Source organism: Chelmon rostratus, chromosome 17, assembly GCF_017976325.1.
Source record: "Chelmon rostratus isolate fCheRos1 chromosome 17, fCheRos1.pri, whole genome shotgun sequence".
In the NCBI taxonomy this organism is placed as follows: Eukaryota; Metazoa; Chordata; class Actinopteri; order Chaetodontiformes; family Chaetodontidae; genus Chelmon; species Chelmon rostratus.
The window spans coordinates 5,515,232-5,540,859 of NC_055674.1; the positions used below are offsets into that span (position 1 = coordinate 5,515,232).

At 44.9% G+C, this 25,628-nt stretch overlaps 1 protein-coding gene across 2 annotated transcripts; it reads right to left on the reverse strand.

The window, feature by feature from the left end:
* Nucleotides 1–19,216, reverse strand: ppp1r1b (protein phosphatase 1, regulatory (inhibitor) subunit 1B). 2 transcript variants are annotated; one of them, XM_041957663.1, is made up of 5 exons: nt 18,814–19,216; nt 7,210–7,293; nt 6,029–6,104; nt 4,694–4,831; nt 1–2,149 (listed from the first exon to the last, which is right to left on the reverse strand). In XM_041957663.1, exons 1-5 carry the CDS (start codon nt 18,925–18,927, stop codon nt 1,992–1,994), a joined length of 570 nt encoding a protein of 189 aa, XP_041813597.1. In that variant the 5' UTR covers nt 18,928–19,216; the 3' UTR covers nt 1–1,991. The 2 variants fall into 2 exon arrangements, with proteins under 2 accessions (XP_041813597.1, XP_041813595.1); XM_041957661.1 differs by having other exon boundaries at nt 7,204–7,293.
* Between the last annotated feature and the right edge of the window lie 6,412 nt (nt 19,217–25,628).

Sequence of the window (25,628 nt, forward strand, 5' to 3'; positions counted from 1 at the left end):
AAAGGAAAAACAGTTTATTTCGATATTATATTGTTGCTCACTTTAAAACAACCACATCACATTGAGAGACAAGAGAACGGAGACAAATGAAATGAAAATAAAGACAGAATAAGCACAAGAGTTCATACATGTCTTCCCATGGTTGCTTTCTTCTGACCCGGAGGAGAGCGGAGGAGGGAGGACGGCGTCGGCTGCAGAGCCTCAACACACACAACCTGCTCGTCCACTCGTCCCACAGTTCGGGCAGGTCAGAGGTTAAAAAAAGTCTCACACAGTTTTTATATACAAACCCACACGATACAAACAGCAAGATTTATTCATCCTGTGGCACAGCTGGAAACCTCCTCATGCAACAGAATCTCCACTTAAATTAAATAGATGCTGACTAAAAACACTTAAAAGCCGTTGCTGACGCCAAGAAGTGAAATCGGTGGTAAAAAGACTTCAGAGAGTTTGTGCAGTGACCTGTTTGCTGGAATGACCGTCACACGGTAACTGCAGCCTTTCTGTGCTGCATGCTTAATGCAGACTGACAAGCTGGATGCAGACAGTAGAAACAGGACAGAGCTGAGCTACGGGACCTTAGATTAGAAAAATAGCTCTTACAGCAGATCCATTACATACAAATCATGAGTGAACAAGTCCAAAGATGACAATAGAAAAGTGTTAACGTACAAAAGGGAATCTGTGAGCGCTGAGAAATCCCAAATGAGTCAACAGCATTGGAAAAGATTTTAAATTATATGTATATATATATGAAATTTCTTGACATGGTGTCAGTTCACGATGAGTTCAAAGGTGTGATGCGTTCAGGCAACGTTCGGGTTCTGTGTTTCAAACAAATCAGAGGTAGCTTTGCCCTTTTAAGATGAAATTTAAGCAGTCTCAAAAATGGAGTGTGTGGTATGAAGTGACCCCACACACTCATACACACACACACACTTTCTTGTGGATTTATGGTGGACAGAATAAAAGTATATATAGAAATTAGGCCTTTTTACACTATTCTAGGCCTTGAAAATGGTTAAAAATGGTAACAAACATGATTAAAGTTCTGCCTTTGACTGACAAAGCAACAGCCAAATTTTAAGCTTTCAAGAGGTTAAAGTTATAATCCGTAAAATTTCAGTCCTGATTGATGAGAAGAGTGAAAAGTGCTAATTTTATCGATGAGATGCTGCATCATTTCCCACGAATCCCACATGAGAATAGCAGACACACAGAGGGAGAACTGTCACAATGCGAATGGCTAATGTGAGCCATGACGAGCATTAAAACTGGTTTAACCCCATGAAAATATTAAGGATTATAACTTTAAGCACATGGCACAATGTTGGGTTGGAGTATCTCTTTCAACATGTCGTTCCGGTTTCCACCACAAGATGGCAGCACATGCACATTTAATCACTGGGCCAAACATGGAACATGCTGCAGATCAGAGTGATCACAATGAAGACTTTCAAGTGCTGTTTAAGAGAGTCTTTGTTAAAAAAAAATGTGCAGAGGGAGTTTATATGAGTGCTTCCTGTGATTATTGTGGAAATGATCGCCCTCTTTAAAGGAACATTTAGCTCTGTGCAGAAGCTTTAAGGTGGAGGGAGGACAGGTCGTACAGGGTATCTGGTCATGTTGACCTTGGCCCCTCCACTCGCCATAAAAACAAAGGGACATACATTAGGGCCAAAGTGGCGTCTGTAGTCTACTCTGTCAGTAGATCGTTCCTCACCTGCTCATAAGGGCTGACTCCCATTACACAAACTCCCTCTCTGTCCTCTATTTTAATCCGCCTCACCCCTTAGAGGTGAAGCAGTGCAGAAATCTTTGCTCGCTCACATGTTTCGTTCAGTCGGCCCCCCCGGCTCGCTCGCATCCTCACTTTGTGCATCGTCATCTTTGAGGTCGTCAGATTTGAACCCCTTCACAAAACACCTTCACTCCCCCCAGTCCTTCCCTGCTCTCTCTCTCTCTCTCTTTCTCTCTCTCTCTCTGTCTCAGTTGCTCCCCCGGCTGTTCTCCTCTGTCGTTTCCTTGGTTTTGTCCCCCTCCTCCTCCTCCTCCTCCTCCTCCTGTGCTGCTTGGATCTGCTTGGCCGTCTCTCTCACGCTGGAAAACTTGTCTGACTGGCCGGTGGTCGCCGTCTCTTGGTGATCTGAGGAGACAAAGAGTGATGTGAAACTGCAACCGCCGATGTCAGTGTGTGATAACTGTGTGTCTTTGGTTTGGATGAAGATGTTTGTGGGTTAATTCTGTTATATTTCTGGGGGATTTTGCATGAACCTCATGTTTACGGGTTCTTTTCTAAGCTGCATACCCAGTTCAGAAATTCAGAAACACACTGAATGAGAGTGATTATACTTGAAAAGACTTGTGCAGGACTAGATTTTCATCATCCAGGGAAGGTTGAATCAAAGGAATCTGGACTCAGTTGTGGAAATGTTTCACCGCTCATCTGAGGGGTGTCTTCAGTTCTGACTGCCTGGTGGAGAGTTCCACATATTGAACCTCTGTGGGGTCTTGATCGAGGTCATTGATGCCGCTTGGGTCGTCAGTGCTCCTGGCTGCGTATTAGAGACACCTGAGGCCAAGCACAGCATTGCAGGTGGAGGATAAGTGGTGCTGTGGAGCTCCTCCTCTGTTGAGGAGTTATTTTCTCCCTGTGTAAAATATGTAGGTTTGTTGTCCTTGAACGACTGTCCCTTATCTTTCAGGTGGAGGTAAACTCCTGAGTCTTGACGGGAGGAGTTGGCCCTCTTGTGTTGAACCATGTGTTTGTTGTAGTGGTTTAGTTTCCTGGATGGACCACATGCATACACTGGAGTGCTTTTCTTTTTTTCTTGCTGGATATTGTTGCTGTTATTCAGCTTTAAGTGCATCCCCTCAGACGTTTGTGCTTCTTTAGTGCAGCTCGGTGCTGCCGGGTTCTGACTAACTTACGCTCCAGCGGGTGGTGAGACTCAAAGAGTAAATACTGGTCCCTGTGTGTGCAGGGTTTGCTGTATGCTGTATGTGCCCTCTTCAGCTGATGTTGAGCTGATGTGTTCTGTGAAGGCTTGCACTGGCTGACTCGTGTGTGGTCCACACGTCTAAACCAGTCAGCGCCTGCAGATTTCCATCAGACTGGTGATAAACAACCAGCTGATTTAATAACTTGTTTACCGAGATTTGTCTTCTGTCTGCGATAACGCGAGCCGAGCCCAAACTGTGTCGCTCGACTGAAGGAACAGATGAACTGTAATCAAAGGGCCCAATCAGGATCCTTCGACATGCTGTTTGAGGCGCTTTGTGCTTCTCCAGGCTTCCACAAAGGGATTTATTGAGAGAGTCTGTCATCTGGGCCGACAGAGCAATATTTCTGAATGAAATGCCACCGGTCTCATGTGATACAACGGAGATTAAACACCTATAATTTAGCAGCATAAGACAAAATACTAAGAGGGTGTATATGCAAAAAAAGTTCACTTTAACTCGAGAACTATTTGTTAAGTTTGTTTTGCCGGAGATCAAACTTGCACAGATATTTTGTTGCAGCACATAACTCAAACTCAGGATCTTTTATACTCTGAACAGAGCTGAAACAGAGGAGAATGCAGATCAGGATCAGCACAGACAGCCTGATCTCTGGGCTTATTAATCCGGTCTGGCCTCTGGTCTGGGACGGGTCCAGATCTTTAGTCAGCTGCAGTTGAACCTCTTGACAGATTAGAGTTGAGAGACAGTTTGTGTGACGTTGCCAACCTCAGATCTTCACCTGTTCTGCAGGTCGACACCGAGAGCACTGGACAAACAGGGTTTTATATTCCATTTTTTTAAATGTAAGCAAATAGTTTGAGAGCAGGTTGAAGAACTTAAATGTTCAAGCTGTGAAGAAAGCCCACCGCTGAGTGTCATTAACCAGATTGCTGGGCCTTTTTCTCTCCTTGCTTTAATGTTGTGTTAGAGTCATCTTGCCCTGCTGCCAAACATAATAACGTTTCATTCTTTAACATTTGTTTCTCCATTTTTGTGAAAAACTAACTTGACGAATTGAAACTCGATTCTGTCTCCTGTAACAAAGAGAGTGAATCTGACAATGATGTTATAAAGTGACTGAGCAGTAAGCAGTCAGCAGAGAGAAACACAGTGGAATCATGATAAGACAGAAACTTCCACTGAACATATTAAAACGTAAGTTTTGTTGTGATCCATCTCGGGTGTTTCTCAATGTTTGAGCAGGATTATCAACGATAAACGATTTGTTCTGAAATCTCAGACTGTGTGAGATGTGTGCAGGCGGCATCAGGATAAATACAAAGGAAAAGGGCAACTGGACCATTCACACAAACCTGAAGGAAAAACTCACCTTTAGATACTCTTAGAATGCAAATCAGCATGTTGTAATGCCCACTGCATTATGTCTGATAAATCACAACCTTTTTACCTGATTTTTATACAGAAATTTGCTTTTTCAGCTCTAATAACTCACTTAAATACATGAAAGCGTTGAAGCAAAACCTGCTTTTTCTCTTACTAAACTTGTATTGAGTGCTGTGCTGGAATTTGACATTGCTCCTCTTCAGTTGTTCTGAACAGATAAGATGAAAATACACAACAGCGAAGCAAACCAGGCCTAGAAAACGAAGGCACAAAGCTGTTTTTCCCATTGTTTAAGTGCCACAGGGCGCAGGTTGCTGCTGCTGTTGAGCCTCCCTCTCACCAGCAGCTTTGGTGGGAGATGTGTCCTCTCCCTCCTCTCCCTGCCAGTGGTCCTCATCCTCCTCCCCTTCACAAGGATCTTCTAGTGGGGGGTAGACACCTAGGTTCTGCATGTGTGCTTCAGCCATCTTCTGCACAGCTACACACAGGTAAACACACACACACACACACACACACACACACAGAGGGAGACGGCCACACAGACACATGGACGCAGACACGGGGATAGAGGGATATGTTGTTTTGGTTTTACCACGCTTCAACACTGTCAGTTTTTATCAAGCCTCGCAGGTTTTTTTTTTTTTAATACATGCCAGTTAGGCAGGAAGCCAATTAAACACATGCACTGACAGACAGACATGCAGGCGACTGCAAAACGTTACCCCACTCTGATTTTTAGCCTGTTGTTTTCGCTCCCTTCTCTCACCCTGTTCTCCCATCTGTTTGTTTGCACCCTCATCTCTCCTCCACCGCCCGCCCTCCTCTCACTTAGCACTGCTGACTCACACTCTCCTCTCCTTTGTGATATTACCTCCACCCCCCTCACTTCCTCTGGGTCACCTTGGCTTCTCTCTCTTTCGCACCCTCGGATGCACAATGCAGCACCGAGGCAGGTCGCTTCTCCCAGCTCGAGGTAGGTTATGTAATTAGAAAGTGGCTTCTGAGCCGATGGAGGGGCAGATTTCTGATGCAGGAACCAGGCTTCCCGGCTCATTATGTCATCACTCGACATGCAACACACACCCACAAATCCCCATTAGATGAAGCTCTGCTGACAAGCTCTACATTGTAGATTTTTGCTCCTTTAACGACCAAATGCAACACGCAAGAAGCCACATGCATAAAGACACAAAAGAAAAGCACGTGTTTGTGTTTATGTACTTCTCTCCTGCCTATATGTGTTATGTGTGTGTTCACATTTGTGTGTGTGTGTGCCACAGCTGTATACACAACTGGCTGTAATCCTGGATGATCCAGACTTTCCTAGACTCACACTCACTGTCTCACAGCTGTTCCACTCTAATCTCTCTCTTCCTTTCTCCCTGTCACACACACAAATATACGCACACTGTTGTACACGAAGAGCAGGAACACATAGAAACACGCCTATGCATATCACACATGCGCATGCACATAAAAGAGGAAATAAAGGCATTTTTTTTATGCATATCTGCCCATCTGCCGCATGCATTTTTTTTCCTTCGTCAGCTATCATGAAGCATGAAAAGCAAGGAGGCAACTGCAGCGAAGCACGGTAGAACAAAAAGGACTCGAACACAAGGATGAATCACAACACACAGCCACCACCTGGAGTATCAATACTGCAAACACCTACCTTTGAGTGATGGAGGCTGATACACGTTTGGATTGACACGTTTTGGTTTGAGCACTCCGTTCTCTCCGACGACCCACTGCCAACAAAGACAGAAACATCACCCCTGATTCTCCCCAAAATCCCCTCCAGACATGTTTTAGTACTCTGCTGGGAATGAAAACATGTGGCTAAAATCTGTGTATGTGCAAATGTTTTTTTTTTTTTTCCAAGATTTAACTGCTGGAAGCTGAAAAGTAAATTCTTCAAGACTTCACAGTTCCACATTAAGCTTGTGCAGGTTGCATACTGCAAAATGATTGGCTCCAAGCTGGTTGTGATGTCACAAAATCCTGCTTGTAGGAGCAGGTGTACATATCAGACTGAAGGTGAGCCCCCTGCAGCAGGTGGAGGTGAAAACAGCTCAAAATCTGCAGATGCATTTTTCTACAAACAGCCAAGTGAAGCAAGTTAAAGTAAGGGGGAAAAAATATATCTATATAGAGCACATTTCATGCACAGTGGCAAATTAAAAGACGATGATGTGGTTTGCGATGCAGACATTAAGAGACATATTCAAACCCAAGTTGCCATGTTCTCCGTGGTTGCACCTGTACATCAAATACAGGCAGTCTGTATGTCTTAAGATCCCTTTATCTCTGGGTATTAGTCAATATACGAGGCATGTGAGGCAATATCTGCAGCAGGTTTGGCTTTTTAGAAACATCAGTATTTGCCTACCTTTCCCCAAAGTACAGCCAGGCATATTTTATGTTTTGGTGCTCCATATTTTTCTTAATGGATAAACTTTCTCAAACTGCTGTTTCTAAGGTCGAGAATGAGCCTTGAACATCAGGGAATTTAAAATGTTTAGGATTTGGATTGGTAGGCTTGGGTTCAGGTTCAGTTCCAATCTGTGGCCCTTTCCTGTATGTCATCCCCTCTCTCTCTCTCCCCTTCCTGTCTATCTCGTATAGTTTTAAAAAGTTCTTGGCTTTGAACACACAACGTGAGTTTGTGATGATGGACACATCAGAGGATGCAGCAGGTTTACAAAGAAAACACCATTTGGGAGCTGAGGAAGACAGAAGATACTGGAAAAACACAGCATGGTGTTGTTTAACAATGAAATGGGAAAGTCCAAAACGCACTTTGTGGACAGATGAGACACTTATTATAGAAAAGTGTTTCGACTTCACCTTTACCTGATGGGTGGACTGATCATCCTCAGGAGACGATTGGTCGGCTACTCTGAACAGCGTGGCAGGTGTGGGCCTCCTGCGCCGGATCTGTAAACAGAGACACACACACAAACATGAAGAGCAGCCATAAATATATGAATAATTAAACTGGTCTACACTGTATTATTAATAATGTTTAGCATGAAGCCTTATCACTATTAACAGGTGGAAAATGTTGCTGGGGCCTCGCTAGCTTCATTGGCAGGCACTCAGCGCTGGTCAGGTCAGCAGAGCACAGAAAGGATGCAACCTTCTGATTTCATAGTAACGCGTATACAGTAACTTGACGCGTATACAGAAGCTCAGCTGATGCTCGCTGCTCCGGTTTCAAATGATCCAGCATTTAGGAGGAGTTAAAGCTTTTGATATAGGATTTATTGGAACTGAGCGACCTCTTGACACAGTGTGTTTGATCACCTGAGTGCACCACCTACGATCACAGAGGCCATCACAAACAGAGGCACCATGGAAAAGAGGATTTAAGACTAAACGAGAGCCGGCAATCAGCCCAGACAACCCCACACGCCGGTCCCTGGTGGCCAGGTCGCCACTGGTCTGAGAGCAGGCGTCCAGACGGGCTGCAGGTCTGCACTTCACCTCTACTACATGTCACTGCATACAGTGAACTCTCTGTCTTATAGAAACAAACGCCTGGCTGTGCCCCTCCAGCTCTGCAGTATCGCGCCCTGCCTCTGGGACGGCACTCTCTCAGTTTGGTATTTCTTCTGACAACAACACTGTTGAAACTCACCCTCAGTTTATTCCTTTGACGGGAAAACACTGAAAATCTCAAACACTCAGCTCTTGAGTTGAAAGGAAGGTGTAAAAAGTTTATAGCTCACTCGCGTATTTTGGTAAAAATTGCGTTAAAAATGTGAAATATCCACAAAATGATTTTGATAATAATCATTATGTTATTGATCAGTGTCAGAGTGCTGCTTTTCTCTCATTTACATCGTTGTAGACTTTAATTGTATTTTTGGTTTTGGACCCTTGGAACTTGCTTTGGAAATTCTGATTGACATTTTAAAGACTAAATGGTAAAATGGTTAATTGGAAAAACGGTGATGAAAATAATTGGCTTGAAAGGTTTCTGTGGATGCTTTGTTTCCTGTTTCCACTGAGAAAACGTCACAGCTGGACTCCATGGCAACCGACCAAGTGCAAACCCACTGTGATGTCACCGGTTGGGTTTTAAAGCCTAGATTTTGGAGGATGACACGCATTGCTACTCCTCTATCCTGATTGGACATGCTATGATCGCAACTTGTCAATCACAAGGCGGCCACGCCCAAAGCTTTATCACCAGTTTCACTCTAAATAAGACCGTAATTTACAAAATGAACATCATGCTGTTTTGAAGAAGACATGAAACTAGCAGCTGAGACAGTCGACTCATTAGGAAAGTGTTCACTGAGGCAGTAAATTATGTGAGAAGTAGAGTCATTTTCTCATAGGTTTTCATACAATTGGACTTCTTTTTGCAGCCAGTGGCGTCTCCCCCTGCTGGTCATGAGAAAGAATGCAGGTTTAAGACATTTCCACATTGGCTCCACTTTTCAGGAAGCTCTGTCCAGTATTTATACAGTTCATACAACAGACACCAAGCTTAAAACAACCTCTTTGACTATGAAGGAGCAAAACTTTTACAAGCTACCTTTGAAGTAAACAGGAGACTATTTGTTGCTCAAAAGACAAGTGTAGGGGTGCAAATCCCTTTAACATCTATACTGAAATACCCTGTGCAGAATATGAAGGGCTTTTGCTCCACAGAGAAGCAGAAGAAGTCAATACTTTGACTCACTTTCCGGCGATTCTAAAAGGTTAATAGCCGACATGTACAAAACTACCGTTTGGAAAACTGCTGGATAAAATGAAGTGCACTGAGAATAAAAGCAACTCAGCTAAGTGGACTTGGCAGGTCAGACAAGCGAAGTATTGAAAAGTGTCCTCTGTGGAGCAGGCCAACCTTGGCCATGACATGAACCTTGGCACCGCTGTTTACGGCACCACATAACATCACAGGAAGAGAGTTAAGCAGCCTGGCTCTATTTAGCGTAAAACTGCTCCGTACGGGGAGGTGTGTTTGTGTTCGCTTCCCCTCCGTCTTGTTAAGCGAGCTGTGCGTCATGGCAGCGAGGCACATGTTGCCAAAGCAGAGGCTTGCCGGGCCGTGCGGTGGAAAGATGCCGACGTCGAACACGACAACACGGAGAAATCGAGCGTGGATTTCACCCTTATTTATGACACCAGACATTTTAATCTCCTCACGCAGCTCCCTCTATCCTGGAGACTTCCATGTTCATCATTCATTCCTTGACAGTGACATTAGTCTCACCAGAATGAGCCATAACTGATATCATATTATCATCCGTTTGCTTGTTGACCAGTCTGTCTTTTCCTTTCCTCGCCTCTTTTTTCTATCTCTATAGACAGGGAACATCCACGGGGCTTCCTCTAACCCCCCTCTGTCTCTCACATCTCTACCCCTGGCGAGGTGTGGAGGCCTGGGGCTCCATTCTGCTGTGAACCCTGCTGCCTCTGCCTTCCTCACACCTGCTACCAGCCTTGCAGGGCAGCCTGAGGTGGCTCACATAGAGACCCACAAGGGAGGGCAGACACCGGATGTTGCCATGACCGAGCCTATGCCCACGTCCTGTGGCATTAAAGCCATTAAACTGGGAAAACCACTGGATTTCGTTATATGGTGAGGAAGACTCTGCTGGTTACGTACCATCAGCAGATTCTCACATTAACTCTAGAGCTGAAGCAATTTCACAATAAATCAATTAGTTGATTAAGAGAAGAAATTATTGTCAATTTTCAGGCTTTCAGGCTTTTCTCTGTTTTCTGCCATTTGAGGCTGAATATGTTTCAGTCCTACACTTCTGGTCAGAGCAAAGACTGAACAATAATCAGTTAATCAGGACAATAATCGCCAGATTAATCGATAATGAAAACAATTGTTTGCTGCAGCCCTAATTAACTCCAGTTCACATAAATGTTTGTATAATTGCTTACAAAATGTCACTTCCCCATTTTTGCCTTTTACTTGACCACAAATTTCTAGTTAAGTCCAAAACAACAAAACTGTTTTTTGAGGTACGGTTATGTTGCATCCTTCTGGTTAAAGGGATTTTATGGAAAATACAACCCTGGATGAATCCAGAGGAAAAACAATCCTCCACTCCACATCAAGTACAAATTTCCACAGCGATGTATGTGATGACCCAGGCCTTCTGCATTTGTCTTCTATTCTTGCTGTTTCTGTCCTGAAAACTACGAAAGAAAAGCAAAAAACTCAAAAGCGGTCTTTTCCTGATAAGGCATCACCGACAGAGACAGTTCCAGCATGAGAGCTGGAAAAGATGAACAACACTTTCATTTATTCAGACGAAGATAAAAATAGGAACGATGAGATAAATGGGAGGTGAAATGATTTTGTGGGATAATTGAGGTCGCTGAGAAGCGTAATCTATTTACCCGATCCTGTGCTCATGAGTGTGTGTGTGTGTGTGTGTAGGTGACTGTCCTCCTAATGTCATCACGTAATCATCATGGTGGTCTTGTGAAATGCCGAGACATGACCTCCTAAACAGTCTGCCTCCCTGATAAACTGTAAACAGGTTGTAAACTAGACGAAATTACATGCAAACAAAGAAACAACAGAGTGAACATACGGAAATGCATTTGCAGCAGGTGAACACAGGAGTCTCTTTCATTTCTACACCTTCACACTCAAAGTGATGGTGTCAGTGGCGGTGGCGTGCCGCTGTAAGACACTTGCAATGCCAGATGACATAAACACTCATAGTAACTCTAGTAATTTTCCAGCCTTAAAACCAGCCCACTCTCCCCGAGTTACATAATATGTATGTGACTTCCTCATTTGTGCCAACACTGGGGCACAGCGTGTGAGATTAATCCCCCCATGCTTTATCCCTCCCCCCTCCCTCCGCCACTTCTCTAAACCCCCTGCCCCCAATCTCCCAAACCCTCTCCTTCATTGGCAGACATTGTTTTTGTACCAAGATCAGTCGAGCTTCTGTGGACTTGCACTGAGGGGCTCTAAGTAGGCTGCTGCGCTGGCCTTTCGGCGGCTCCACAGGTGTGCGCCCGCAGGCCTCCCCAAGAGGCAGCCGCAATAGGTCTCACACAGAGCTTTGGGCTCAATAAAAACACGGGCTGGTGGATCATAGTGTGGAAAGGAGAGGCTGATGAGTGAATGTGAATAATGTGCTGACTCTGCATTGTGTGACAGATAGAAAGAAACACCTATTCACTGTTCAGCTGAACTAAAAAGTTTGTCAAGTGCAATTTGAGGCGGAAGCCAGGACTCCAGTACCTCACTCTGTGTGGGGTAGGTGAGTCATTGGTAAACGCTGCACGTGCATGCATCTGTGCACAGGTAGGTGCGTGTTGCAGCCTCGCGCAGCAGCCTGGGTGCAGATCGGCTGATATGGGTCTCCTCCCCGGAGGCCGTCCTCTAAGCTGGTGCTCTCGTGGCCGGGCCTATAAAAAGCAGCAGCAGTAGGACAGCATAAACTAGATCAGAGGGGTCTCTGGGGGCTCTGTGGGATGAGGCTCTAAAACTCTGCCTTGCACCAGTGCTAACAGTCGAGAATCTCGAGGGGAGTCAGCGGCGCTGATCCGGCCTCAACATAAAGATAACACAGAGAGAGACACACCTCGAATCTCTCCCCCTGTCAGCTTGCAGCACTGCTTTACATGAGGCTGTCCTGTTACGCAGCGTGTGTCGACTTTCTCTGATGGAAGTGGGAGCATCACTCGGGTCCATATGAAGCTTTTCTGACCCTCGCTCTCTCCCTCGTGGCCCAGCTGTAACCCAGCATCCGGATGGACAGATATGGATTTGTACAAGATTGATTTACAGTTATGGCATCTGCCCACAGGCGCATGCCGCTACATCACTCAGAATTAAACATTTGTGTATGTGCATGGATTACAGTGCTCCAATGGGGACATACTCAAAATGTTCAGCCACAACCAGTGAAAAGGAATATGGAGTTAATGTGAAATGCAAAGAAATGTCAGCTTGTGAAATAAATAAATCCAATGTCATCTCAATTTCCTGTCTTTAAATGTCTCCTCTTCACAAACTCAGGTGCCTGTCCTGAATGCAAAGCTCCCTCTCTCTCCTCTTGAGGCATCTTGGCTCGGTGCATCTCCAGGTGAGAGGTGCTCCGCTGCAGTTTTATTTCCTGTCTCAGATCTTTAGCCGTTTTGAACTCTTGAAGTCTCCTTCTTTTCTGAGCCGTGCCCCACCCAGCCCAGTGAGCCTTTTAAAACCATGTAGCAGGGCCCCACGTGGTGCTCTAAGTGCAATCTAGCAATGAGCTCAATAACACAATAAGGTGAAAAATGATCCCTCTCAGCTCATTTCTCGTGCAGATACACTCTTGACAAAATAAAAAGCGTGTTTTAAGGGTATGTTTGTTGGATACATTTAAAGGTGTTGCTGCCTGTATCCGATCTGATTAGTGTGAATAGGAGCATATCTATTTATATTATGTTGGTGGGAGGCTAAAAGATAACACACCAACAGATTTGAGATGCAAAATATCCACATGGTTAATTGACATCATCATCTCTACCTCCTGTTTTGTTTGTGAGTGTAACTGGAATTTAAAGATTTTTTTTTTATATAGTTTTGCTCAAATAATTAAACAGGATTCAACCTAAACCTAAAAACCAGGCCACAATGCCCCTTCCAGAGAAAATGTTTATCACAAACATGACAAATACACAAGCAAAGGCCAGTGATCAGATCTATGAAGTGACAAACAGCCCTGTCAGGCACATTCAGGCTATACCCAGCCAACACTAACAGTCAGTGCTGTTTCAAAGAGGGTCAAGGACGTGGCTATGCAAATTACAACCCCAGCTGTAGCTCGCCGAGGTCCGAGGTCTGTCTGATATGCGTGGTGTGCTCATTCCTATTCAAATTATCGGCAGCATTGAACTCCCATAAGTCCGGGAGGCTGCTGCATGTTGCTTCTCAACATTCACTGAACACTTTTGCAGCGACCCTTGACCCCACAACTGGCTAGCCGAATAAACAGATGGGCAGGAGAGAGCATCTGGAGGGGCTCTCCAATGACCCAAAATAGGAAATGTAATTATGCCGCAGCCACTGGCAGAATGATATCATACTCAGACGACCACCCCCATGTCTCCCTCCCTCTCCTCTGTCACACTGTACCCCCCAGCATTTACGTAATTAGCTGCTGGTAGCTGTTTGGCCTGTCGTTCCAGAGACTGTTGGACGAAGGGGTTGCCATCACAACACAACAGAGGTAATGTGCCAGGAGCCGATGAGTGACAGGAAGCCACCTGACAGGCCACGGGGCGCGGCGACAACAGGGGAGGTGCCAATCAAAGCCCTCATGGAGACGATGGCACGGCGTGCAGCCTGCAAACACTCGGACGGTTCTGCTTTTCTTGTGCGTGCGTTCGAATTCAGTGGCGTCACATTGTGCAGCTGACAAAGACCAGTTCCAGAGGTCAACAGGCAGGTACAAACAAAGGACAAAGCAGCCATGGTTACTCATCTGCAACGTCATATGCGCCCACAGGTGATGAATTAAAAAAATATATTACTGTTGATGGTTGCTATGCAGCGTTCAGGTCATTGCTTGGATGCAAAAGGAATGTATGAACTCACTAAGTGCAAAATTTCAGCATCACTTAGGATTAAATCTTATTATTACATAAATCCTAAAAGTTTTCTATTGTATCAGGAGGACAAACCATTTGTTCCATTTGTTCCTGCAGAAACAAGCTGATGCTGATTGTGCATCAGCTTGTTTCTGCTTTGGGTCACTCCTCCCCCTGAACACACTGAAGATGACCTGGTGTGCAAGCTCATTGAGTTGCAGGCAGATAAACACGAAAAAAAAAAAAATGTCTCAACCGCTGTGACGAAAAATCAGATCAATCAGATTACAACAGGCGCAGCAGCAATAACATAATGCCATGTCTTCTCCATGTTGATGAAACAGGGATCGAGACCAATCCCATTTGTTTTGAGTCACGCCTCAGTGCTCCTCTCAATACGCCTACATCGGTCTTTGGCGAGAGAACAGGACCCTGGCTCCTGACCCTGAAAGTGAAATCAGGAGGGAGGAAGGCAGCTTAAAGGTGCAGGTCAGGATCCAGAGGCCTCATTTATAAAACAGACTCCGGATCAGTTTTAATCTTAAGTATGACTTAAGCAGAAAATCATGTTATTTTGACATGGAAATGATCTTGAGATGAGTATAAATCAAAGAACATTCTTTTATAAATGAGGTCCCAGCTAATGACACAGTTGCAGTGAACATACTGATGTCTGATGACATTTGGTGACAAGTCAGCTCCAGATCCTGTCCAGCCCTTATCCCCCACCCTCATTTCTCCCCCCCGCTGTGCCACAGTTGCCTTTCTAATCCTCTCCTCTCATCACAGATATGATTGGTGCTGTTGTTGCTGTAGCCGGAGTTAAAAGATGAGGTGCTTCAGCCGCACTGTGATTTCTCTGCATGGTCACAGATATAAATGAGTGAATGCACCTTGGAGGGCTGTTTCTCTTCATGCCCTGACGACAGCCGGACTTGCTCTGATTAACGCTGATCCCTGAAGCGACAAGTGAGTGACGGAGTTGGATAATGACACCAACTGACAACAGAGGATTTGTTGACCACAACGTGAAAGTCGAAGAGGAGGGCGTGTTGCAGCTTCGCAGGCCTCCATGAGGATCTGCGCAGTGCCCGTGCATGCCTGAGGTGCAGCGGGCATTATGGCACATTTTCAGCTCACTGTGTACACTGTCATCAGGTGACAAATCACTCTGCCCATGCTCAATATTTATGTTTTTTAACTGTGTACACATTACACACATCCATGCGCGCAGGAGCCAACAGCAGATGATTGATTGTTCAGTTAATATTATCATTTTCTTTTCTGAATAAAATGCAAACAATTAAGTGGAATAAGCAGGCTTTGGTGCACAGAGGCTGCACTGCTAGGAAAGTGGAAAAGGAACATGAAAGGAAACTTTGTGCTAAACTGCTGTGGACAGACACAAGCCATGAAAATGTTTCTGTACTCATTAACTATCAGAAGGCCTGGGCTGTCAAAAGCAGGGAGGAACAAACACATACACAACTCACAGAAGACAGTTATTACAATCTGTGGCTTCCAGCAAGGCAATTCATCTTGCTTTAAATGATTTCTTTCCCAATTTGTTTTGCCACTACAAACATCAAAGTGCAATGGCAGGCTACTTTGAAAGGAAACATAAAGATTAGTTTTCATAAAGCCGTCATCGGGCAAACTGAGTCACGCCACTACAGTGACATTCTCGACTGTCCACATGCAAGGGAAAGATCACTGCACCCTCTCGCCCGTTCCCAGCATGCTTTGTGCTATCCAGCGAGGTTTTCTTTCTGGGAGTGCATGTTGACAGTCCCCCAGACTGTTAATGTTTGCCCACAAACACTCGCTGCATCAAAGGTCGCTGTTTGACGTTCAACCCAGAGACTGAGAGCGGGGAGGATGAGGGATAGGACGAGGGAGAGTGGCCGGGTCAGGCGAACCTAAACCATGCCCTCCGTAGCGCCTTTAGGTTTAATATAGATTAATGCGGAAACGTTTGCCGTTGGAGGGCTTTGGACTGATGCCCTTTCCTGTCCTTTGATATTCCCTTTCATATTGCGAGTTTCCTGTCAATTCAAAAGGATCAACATGAGCTGACCAGATCAGGACGAGTTGAGAGAGGAGAAGCGCAGGGAGATGTCCACAGGGAGGCAGACTTGGAGGGAATCAGGGATGCAACGTCTGCACCATGACCCTAATCTCTGTCCATTATGCACATTACCCTACATCAGCGGCAAAGCACGCAGGATTGGTGTGTGGGTGTGCGTGGAGTGGGGGTAGGGGTGGTAAACACAGCCATGTGCTTTCTCAACGTTGTTGCGGACAACCACAACTTCGCTCGTGACCTCTGAATGTGAAGGATGGTCACCTTTGAAGGTTCTGGGTGGATTTAATGAAGGGCAGAACACAACTGCAGATATACTGAGAGACGGCAGGGGCAGAGCCGGAAAACAAGAAACTAGGCACTTGTCTGCTCAGAGTGAGGTCAATGGATAATCTGAGTCAGTTGGAAATTGAATAATACTTGAATTTTTAGGTATTTTTTCAATGCTTTGTGCACCATAAATAAAATCGAATTCACAGTCAATGCACTGAGTAAGATGCAAGCAACAAACGTCTCAAAACTAACACAATCTGCACGGCTAAATCCGGCTAAATAAGAGAAGTATATTTCCTTTGTTGTTATTTGGGAGACCTCTTTTCACGGTAGACCTTGCTGACATGAAAGTAGAAAATCTCCCTCCAGAGTAAACATTCACAAACGAGTGAGAAATGTGCCGCATCTTACACCTTTGAGGCATATACAAATAGCTGCTGTTTTCTCCCACAATGTGCAACATTTCAGTGAGTGGGAGGCAAAGAAGCGTCTCTCACATTAACGGCCAACCTATGAGAGAGCATTCACACATACGGATCTACAAACACGCAACGGCGCCGATGTAAACAACCTATCAGACAGACAGAGCTGTCCATTAAAGTTGACCTTTTAGATGCCAACTGCGCGGGAGCTTTGGGCGACATTAGTTGTGCAGCCCGTCTCCATGGTAACAAGGCCCCAGCAGTTCAGTCGATAGCGGTTTCGGAGTTTAAATGCCATCGGAAACAACAGTAAGGAGTTATTGGTTGTGTAACAAGTTCGGAAGAATGGTATAGTCATTGCAACTCATTAGCAAAGACGGACTTGTGGGCGACAGTAATTGCTGTGGGAGGGGAAGGGAATGAAATGAGTGCCGTTAACCATTACCCCTGCCCACCCACACGTCCCTGGAGACTGCCATCAGCCACAGGGTAGATGCTATCTGCTTTTAAACACACATAAACACATCCTCCCCCGAGTGCCTTTCAGTTTCCCATACTCCCCTTCAATTGTTGCTAACAATCAGCGTTATCCACCTGCACAAATAATCACAGGATGGAGCATCATCAACAACCAACCTGTGGCTTTCATGTTTTTTTTTTACATCATGGGAAAAAAGTGGTGTCCGAAAACAGAAGCGGCGAGATGACACAGAAGCTTTAGCACACACAACCTATCTGAAGGTAAAGGCCAGGGCCGGCCTGCTGGAGGAGCGCTAAATATAGCTGATCACTGTTTGACCATAAGGTGATTGAACAATAAGGTCCTCCCCAAAACAGGAGGAAGTGAGAGTTTTTTTTTTTTTTAAACGAAAGAGAAGCTCACATATGGTAGATTGATATCCTGTGGTTTCTTGGAAGAGATGATAGGGATCAGAACGCGATGACAGGCCATGAGAGATAGAGAAAATAAGAGTGGAAGCATCATGAAGCATTGCAAAACATTTCCTTTTTAGCAAGTCTTTCAGTCCATTATTCAGTATTAGTGTCTCACACGAGGCCGTGAAATGAACTAAGTAAAAAAACAGGTCGCCTAAAGCGAGAAAATCACACTTGATTCAAGAAAACATTCGCTTTGGAGAAGTGCAATTATCACACTTTCTCGCTCACACACACTCAAGAGCGTAGATGATCAGTCAAAGGAAAGATGGAGCCCGATTGCGGGTCGATCTAGTTTATTAAAAGCCTCTTTTATGCAAGCTGTGAAATAAGGACAGTTACTGAGGGAGCTGACCCCAGACAGGTGAACCAGAGTTTAGCTTGTGTGTGTTTCTCTCTCTACTTTCCTTCATATAGCACATCTCTTTCTTGCTCTCCTCGAGCTCTCAGGAGGGATGAGCCATTGGCCTCGATCTACCTCGGCACCAAACGGTTCCTGCTTTGGCCCACTTTCCCCCTGCTCTAAAATAAGAGCCACCGGCATTTGAGCCAAAAAACGAAGGATCCGAGCTGCCCAGTCAGAAATGAGCAGAAACACCACACAGGATGGTACAGGTTCACTCATATCTGTTGCAGGATTGACTAATAAACGTCTATATGACAAAGGTCACTCACACGCAGAGAGAGCGTCGAGCAGCCGAAGCCAAAAAAAATGTAATTATTAACAGTGTTAGCAAAAAAATGTCAAGGGATTGTTGTGAATTGGCTTCATACGCAGGATAAAGCCTTGCGTGTGAATGTTACACTGCTGCACAGGTCAAGATGAGACAGCAAGGCACTAATCTCATGAGGCAACAGAGAGGGGGGAAATGTCATCATAGTTTCTCAAACGTGTGGCACACAGACCCAGCAAACCCAGCCCTGCATCAGGAACTTGTCAAACATTAAAAAGAACGGAGAGAAAATGTGATGCAGGGTGCTAACATGAAGACCAGTGAGGGTAAAACACTTCAGAGATACACGCAGTGTAGGGGAAATTAGTCAATGATGCCGATAAACAATTCAGATTGAAATAAAACACACAAAAATAAGTCAGAGCTGCAGCTAAAATCTTCAGAGATATGAACTAGATGTTGTTCCTCGGGTCAGACACCAATCTGTCCACCGCCTGCTCACCATCTCCACTTGCCGAGGGTCCAGGTTGGTGGGTGCGGAGGCCGGCACGGCAAATTGGATCTTCTTCCTCTCCTTGGGCTCCCCCTCGACCTCGGTCGACACGGAGGGATCCATGGCTCTGGATCCTGGGGGTCTGACTCCCAGTGGAAAGGCGAGGTCGCTGCCGACGATCACTATAACCCCCCTGGAGGAACCTCCCACTGCTGGGTAGTCCCACTCCTGAACACTGGTCTTCTCTCGCCTGGCTCGCTCCTTCACACCCTGGCCCCCTTCCTCTCTTCAAACACAAACCGATCAGACTCTCTTTTTCTTTCCCCCTCCTGTCCTCTTTATCTCTCCTGCTAATATTCTCCTCTACCTCCCCTGTTCTCCCTCTTTCGCTCTTTCTCCCCTCCCTCACAACCTGTGCAGCTGGAGTGAATGAGGCAAGTCCTTAGATCTGGCTGTGAGTGAGAGAAGTGGGTGGGTAGAGGGTGGAGGGGAGGGGCGAAGGTCCAAAAGAAGGTGGAGACATCAGGAGAGAGAGGAGGAGCCAGAGCAAATAGGGGAGTGGAGAAAAGAGGAAGTGTGGCGCGGGTGGAGGGGGCTGTGTTTTTTCTATCTATCTAAGCTGAGGTTGATTTGTAATGAGAAAAAAAAATAATCTCATCACATCAGCTGAGCCTCTTTTGGCCTCTATTTGTGAATGAGAGATTTATGCAGAGAGAGGGAGGGAGCAGCGATGGCAAGGAGGGATAAACAAGAGGAGATGCGTGGAGCATGCAGGGGGGGACTGTACATGAGGATCCAGCAGCTAAGCTCATGCTACTGACATCACTAGATTTATTAGGCTGGGTGGTGTTATATGTGATGCCATGACCAATGATTTTCAATGCATCCTGGTTACAGTGAAATGCTGGAGCTGTCCATTTGTCCTCCAGCCTGTGGAGACTCATCAATAACTGAGGCAAATCCCATTAAAATGTTTATTATCCTGCACACAGCACACATAAATCTCATGAGATTAATAATAAAAGATGGAATAACAAAAAAAAAAAAAAGATGTCAGAGCTTTTACAGTGTCGGGCAAAAACACAGAGCGTGGCGGAGGTGGACGGAGAGAGGAGCCAGATTGTTGATGGCGATGTAAAGTGAGCGGAGTGAGAAGGGCAGTTCCAGTGCTATTTTCAGGGCCTTGCTGTTATTTCACTCACATGGCAGAGGGATTTGGACAGTGTAGAGAAGTGGATTTGGCCTCAGGGCAGAGTTGAGCTTTGGCATGGGCTGAGGAGGAGGAGGAGGAGGTGGAGGAAGAGTGAGGTGGCTGGAGGGGCATGGTGGGCAGAACAGAGAAGAGGGTCAAGGTGTATATGGTGCTCTGGGAGCTTATGTTGTGTAAAGAGTGCAGAAACTCATTAAACAACCAAGTGAGTGTTTATCCCGCTGGTCAGAGCGAGCCGAAAATGCCAGCACGCTATTTATTCACTGTTTCCGAGCGAGGGTGAACGAGGGGGGGTCGGGGGGTTGTGTTTTAAAGGGGTTGTCTGGGTGTTTCTTGTTGCGTCTAAAGCACTACCTCCACGTGCCTGCAGGTGGCCACTCATTAACGCACCTCTTCATATACATGAAGTCTGAAAGGTGGTAGTTCAGGGTTTAGGACAAACCAGACGAAATGCCGACTGTGTGAGTAGTTGCTGAAGAAATTTAAGCTCTTTCAGTCACATGCTGCCATTTGATTTCGCTCCAGCGTGGTTGCATAACTTAAGCAATTGTGCAATATTCATGAGGAATGTGTAATAGGCTCCGTTCAAGAGAGAGAATTTGAAAGTATGCAATCAGGGAGCGAGGTGCAGCCCTTTCTTATGAATTACAGAGGCCTCATCGAGCCTTGACGGCACTGCGTCTAAGCAGGATGTAAGAAGCACAGGTGCACCCCGCTGCCTTCCATCTAAACAAAAAAGATGTAGGATTGAATCTGATCTGTGCAAATATGCAGGCACCACACACGGCAAGGGCTGATCAGCTGGTGTCAGGTCAGCACTGCGGTCATTAATGCCAGCAAGACAAAAGGCTGAATATCAGAAGGGCTCCTCTATTATCTCCACCAAGAACCTGAAGGTGGAATAGTTTGAAAATTTTACATGTTTGGCAATTTTATTAGTCATTTTTACTGCTACAGCATTTAAAAAACATTTTAGAACTGGTGATGTCACGGCGCTCTGGAGCAAAATGAGGCGTTAACCATGATTTTCAATGGGCGTTAAGTTGCTCTTTAAAATAATCATTTGTGCCATCTGCAGACGTCCTTTTCCAAATATATTTTTAACTATTCTGTTGGCATATGCTGACCAGAGTACCGCTTCTGCCTACTGTCCGTTTAAATTTCCACATCTGAATGCTCAAGTTTCTACTCTTTTTCTATTCAACGTTGCTTTGCATCACAGTATCGGCAGAGTTTGCTGCGCAACCCCAGAGAGCAAACCCGGGAGGCCGAGCCAAGAGAGAAACTGGAAAGAACATGAAAAAAGTCAAACACAGACTAAACAAGCAAGTGCAAGGCTGGCACAGCAAACATAAATAAGATGACCAGCTGTGATCTGAGACTCCAATAAAAGATGAGGCTTTTAATCTCCAAAAATAATCACAATTCTCTGGCAAAAGAAAATGCGTCTTTCAGCCTTGGTTTGTGGATTTAGTGAGGAAAGTAAGTGCAGATAAACACAAAGATGTTTGTTTAGAAAAGAAGTGATGAATACAGTAAGAACATGATCACAAGGAAGAGAATTAAAGTCAGATCAGTGACCCAATTACAACTCGGGTGCAACTGCACAGAAATGTCAGCGTGAACCTGTAGGCTGCACCGCACTGTTGTCCATAAGAAAACAGCTAACTTAAACCAAGTTTGATGCATATTAAAGGATTTATAAAGAAGGATGTTAGCACATGTGGAAAATTTGCAGTATGAGCAAGTGACTATAACCATATTTTACTAAAGGTTGGATGAGAATAGAGACTTTGTGCTGAATATTGCATACTGGCTGGATTAGAGCACCAGAAAATCTAATTTAGGGCACCAGTAAATTACTATACTAAATACTCTGTCCTTGGGCAAATCCAACAATATATACTCCAGGGGGTGCTCTACCCCGTCAGCTCATCATCTGCAGCTCCACAAGAGCAGTTGGGGTTAGGTTAAATTAAAACGTGAAGCTGTCTGGCTTTGTGCAATATGGGGAAGATAAACGCTTCTGCAAACATCAATATGTCAGAGCAATATAAATGTAGAAAATATATAAATCGGAAAATGTCTAAAATGTTGCACTGCAAACACGAGCGGCCTCCCCCTCTGCTGTGTGGATTACTCAGGAGACACGTTTTCAGGTAAGCTTTCAAAGCTATGAACAGAGAAGTGTCAGAGCAGCCGGGCATCGTAAAGCCCGGCCGTCTGTCATATTAACAAAATAACTCCACATTGCTGACACACTGACAAGTAGAACAAACTGCTCTAATTAGAGAACTGCACAGATATTCTTCACTATATGAACTCATTTGTGCATAAATGGATAAACAAAGAAAATCACCTGTTCTCTTAATTTTAATGTACTTCACCTGATATTTCCTAAATCTTGATGTTGATTCACTCATTTATCAACATTCGGTCTGTATATTGTTATATAAAATGATGCCTCTCTATAATGTTTGTGGGTTTGAATACCTCTGGGGGTGTTTGTACTTCTAATTAAGCCCAATATGTCACTTGCTCTGCTCGTGATGCTGCTATGCGAGCCGTCTATGTGGAGGCTCACATGTGTCTGCCTCTATTGCTATTGCACTTCACTGTGTTTATACATTTTGTTTCAGGCGTGCCCTTAAATCACTGTGCTGGCAAAAACCAGAGGAAAAACCTCTGGAAGACAGATGACACTTGCAGCCTGGAAACACCAAGCGTGATAATAACTCCAGCAACAAGCAGGGACAGGCTGTACAAAATGTGTGACATGTGCACTGTACACACACACACACACACACACACTGGAGACACTCCAAACCAGCTCCAAAGACAGATTAGGAAAACTGTGTAATTCTATCTTCTAAATGGGACATCTTGTACCATGTGACAGTCAGTGGAGCAAAAGCTGACAAAAACCTCCCTGTTATGAAAGTAATTCAAAGGCCCCTCAGACCCCCTGCAGATGATACCCGACCTGCTATATAGACCAATGCATTCTGGGTATGCATTCTGAAGGAAATCTAGCTAAAGAACAAAAGCAGCAAGAAATGGTATTAAAGACAAAAATCTAAGAAATATTGTTATTGGAGTCCACTTTCAAACTCCTCTCTGTCAGGCTCCCTAATTCTCTCCACCTGCCAGGTGCTCTGGTGGTAATAAGCTGATACCTTCACAGGGGATTTCAGGGACAAACATCACTGCAAAAGGTGAGATATTCCATTAATCGGGATCACAGAGAGGCTTTGTATCGTCATAGCAGGTGTGCTTGCAATTCTGTTGAGGGGCACAGAGGGGCACTGGCTGTCAGTCAACACCTCACTTGACTCCTCACTCATCCCCCTCCATCCGGTTATATAACATACTATCACACAATAAACAGGTCCTGTTCGCATGAACAGTCAGAGTCACACACACCTGGGAAAGCTGCGCCGCACAGCAGTGTCAGTACCTGCTATTGTTGTTGGTGGTGATGAAGGATGCTTGTGCACCATCTGCTGTCCCATTGGTGTAATTACACTTTAGAATGACATAAAACTTCATGCAACTTTATTATTTTATTCCCCCTGCCTCCATCCAGAGGTCAGACGCAGCTTCAGAAGTGTTGTGAGTTCCTTAAAGTCATCATATTTTTTTCGCAAAGGCATTTTATTAATGTTCCTGTTGTTTTTATTTGTCCCTAAGCTTCTTATTTTGCACTCTTTCTTCTCTTTGATTTATATGAATGCACGTTTTCTTGTTTACTTTATAACCCAGTCCTGCAAAGTTTTACATACTCTTTCAGCAGAGCGGATGTTTCACCCAAAGTAAGCTTGTCTGGTTAAAGGAGGGCTTCTGCAGCCACTGTTTCCACTCTGCGGACGACCTGGCCCGAAGTGGTGCACTGCAGCACTGTACGTGAAAATAAGAGAGAAGAACAGAGGGAGAGAAAGGGGATTATCTCCTCAGCTTGTTTTCACTGCAATGTCAGACGCCAGGGAGCCAATATCCATCTGGAATGTGTTGGGACAACACAGCACATGATGGGATAATCCCTGAACATTTACAGAGAGAATCACAGGAATAAGGAGAGAAGAGATATAAGAAAAGTAACTAAGGGACGGGAGATAAGAACCTGAAGAAAAAATGAACAATCTGAAACAAACTTGCTGAAACAACAGAGCAGCAGCAGTGTGCACTAGTTTAGCATCAACGTTGAAGGTTGGACAGAAAGTGGGGTTCCCAAACTGGGCTCTAAAGACCACCAGATGACCTTGTTGGGATTAACTGGGGTCCCAAACAAAATGAGCAGTTCACAGTTGCTTCTTTCACCATGAAGCAGTTCACTGAGAACATGCATAACTGTTCTGCTTGAAGGTTTCACTCTCTCCACAGTCATCTGCACATTTTTATTAAAGACAGGCAACGAAACACGCCACAAATGTGGGAGTGCAACAAACATAAAAGAAAATTCTGTTGTCTTTTTGCTGTTGTTTTGCTGTTTTGCTTATGTTTTTAACATAAAAGGGGGATTCTGTAACTCCTGCATAAGTTAAATTGCTTTATAACTCCTCTAATCATACAGTAAGAGGAAAAATGACTCTGTCAACACTGATTTCTGCTTTTCATCTTCAGGATGCAGGAAAATTTAATGCATTACCTTTCAGCAATTGATTTTAATCCACTTACTTATTTTACTTTTTTTTTTTTTTTTGCTTTGTTTAATGTTAGAGCTGCTGTCAAATCAAAGAGAAATGGCACCTTTGATAAAGTGTAAAAACAGACAATGATCTTATATGCGTTGAATGGTTGCATGGAAATGATAAAGGCGATTATTATAGATAAATTCCAGTAGATGGCAGCCTTCTGTTACATTTGGCTCTGAAAAAGGCTCTCCCCCTGTTGACTGCAAAGAGTTTCCAAATGGGGGTTGAAATTGAAACCGAGGTGCTCATTTAGGATGAAAGCAAATTTGAAACGTGTCACCACTGAGGAACATTAACTAGAAGCACCAATCACTGTCAACAGGACGTGGCAGGATGCAAACCGACACGCTGAAGAGACAGAACATCCTCTGATACACGAGACCCGAGAAGGTGCAACACTGATGTGAGCTACCGATGGTTGGATGAGTGGGAGACTTTTAAACGTGGATTTGGAGATTTCAGCGAGGTAGAGCTGTCAGACAGAAAAACAAATATAGACATTACAACTGACACCAGAGGCATGGGTGTTTGTGTGAGCGACAACGTGCGTGTATACGTGCGGGTGGGCGTGAGGAGTAAAGTGGAGTGGGGTGTTGGAGATGTAGCAGGTGGAAGACATGGTGGAGGCAGAGACAGAGGAGGACGTGGCAGTAGGGCAGTGATTTAATTAGCACCCTCTACCCCCTCCAGCCCTTCACTCATAGCATCAATAATGCATGGCCCCTTGTTTCCACTGCCATAATTAATCCTCTCTTACTATAATTAAAAGCCAAAAATCCCACAAGATGGTTCGGCTTGGCCAGGCACGGGTTGGGTTGGCACGGGAACTGATGAAAAACTCCAGAGCTTCACACACACACACACACACACACCCTGTGGACCAAGAGACAGACAGACAGACAGAGACAGACAGACGTGTTGAC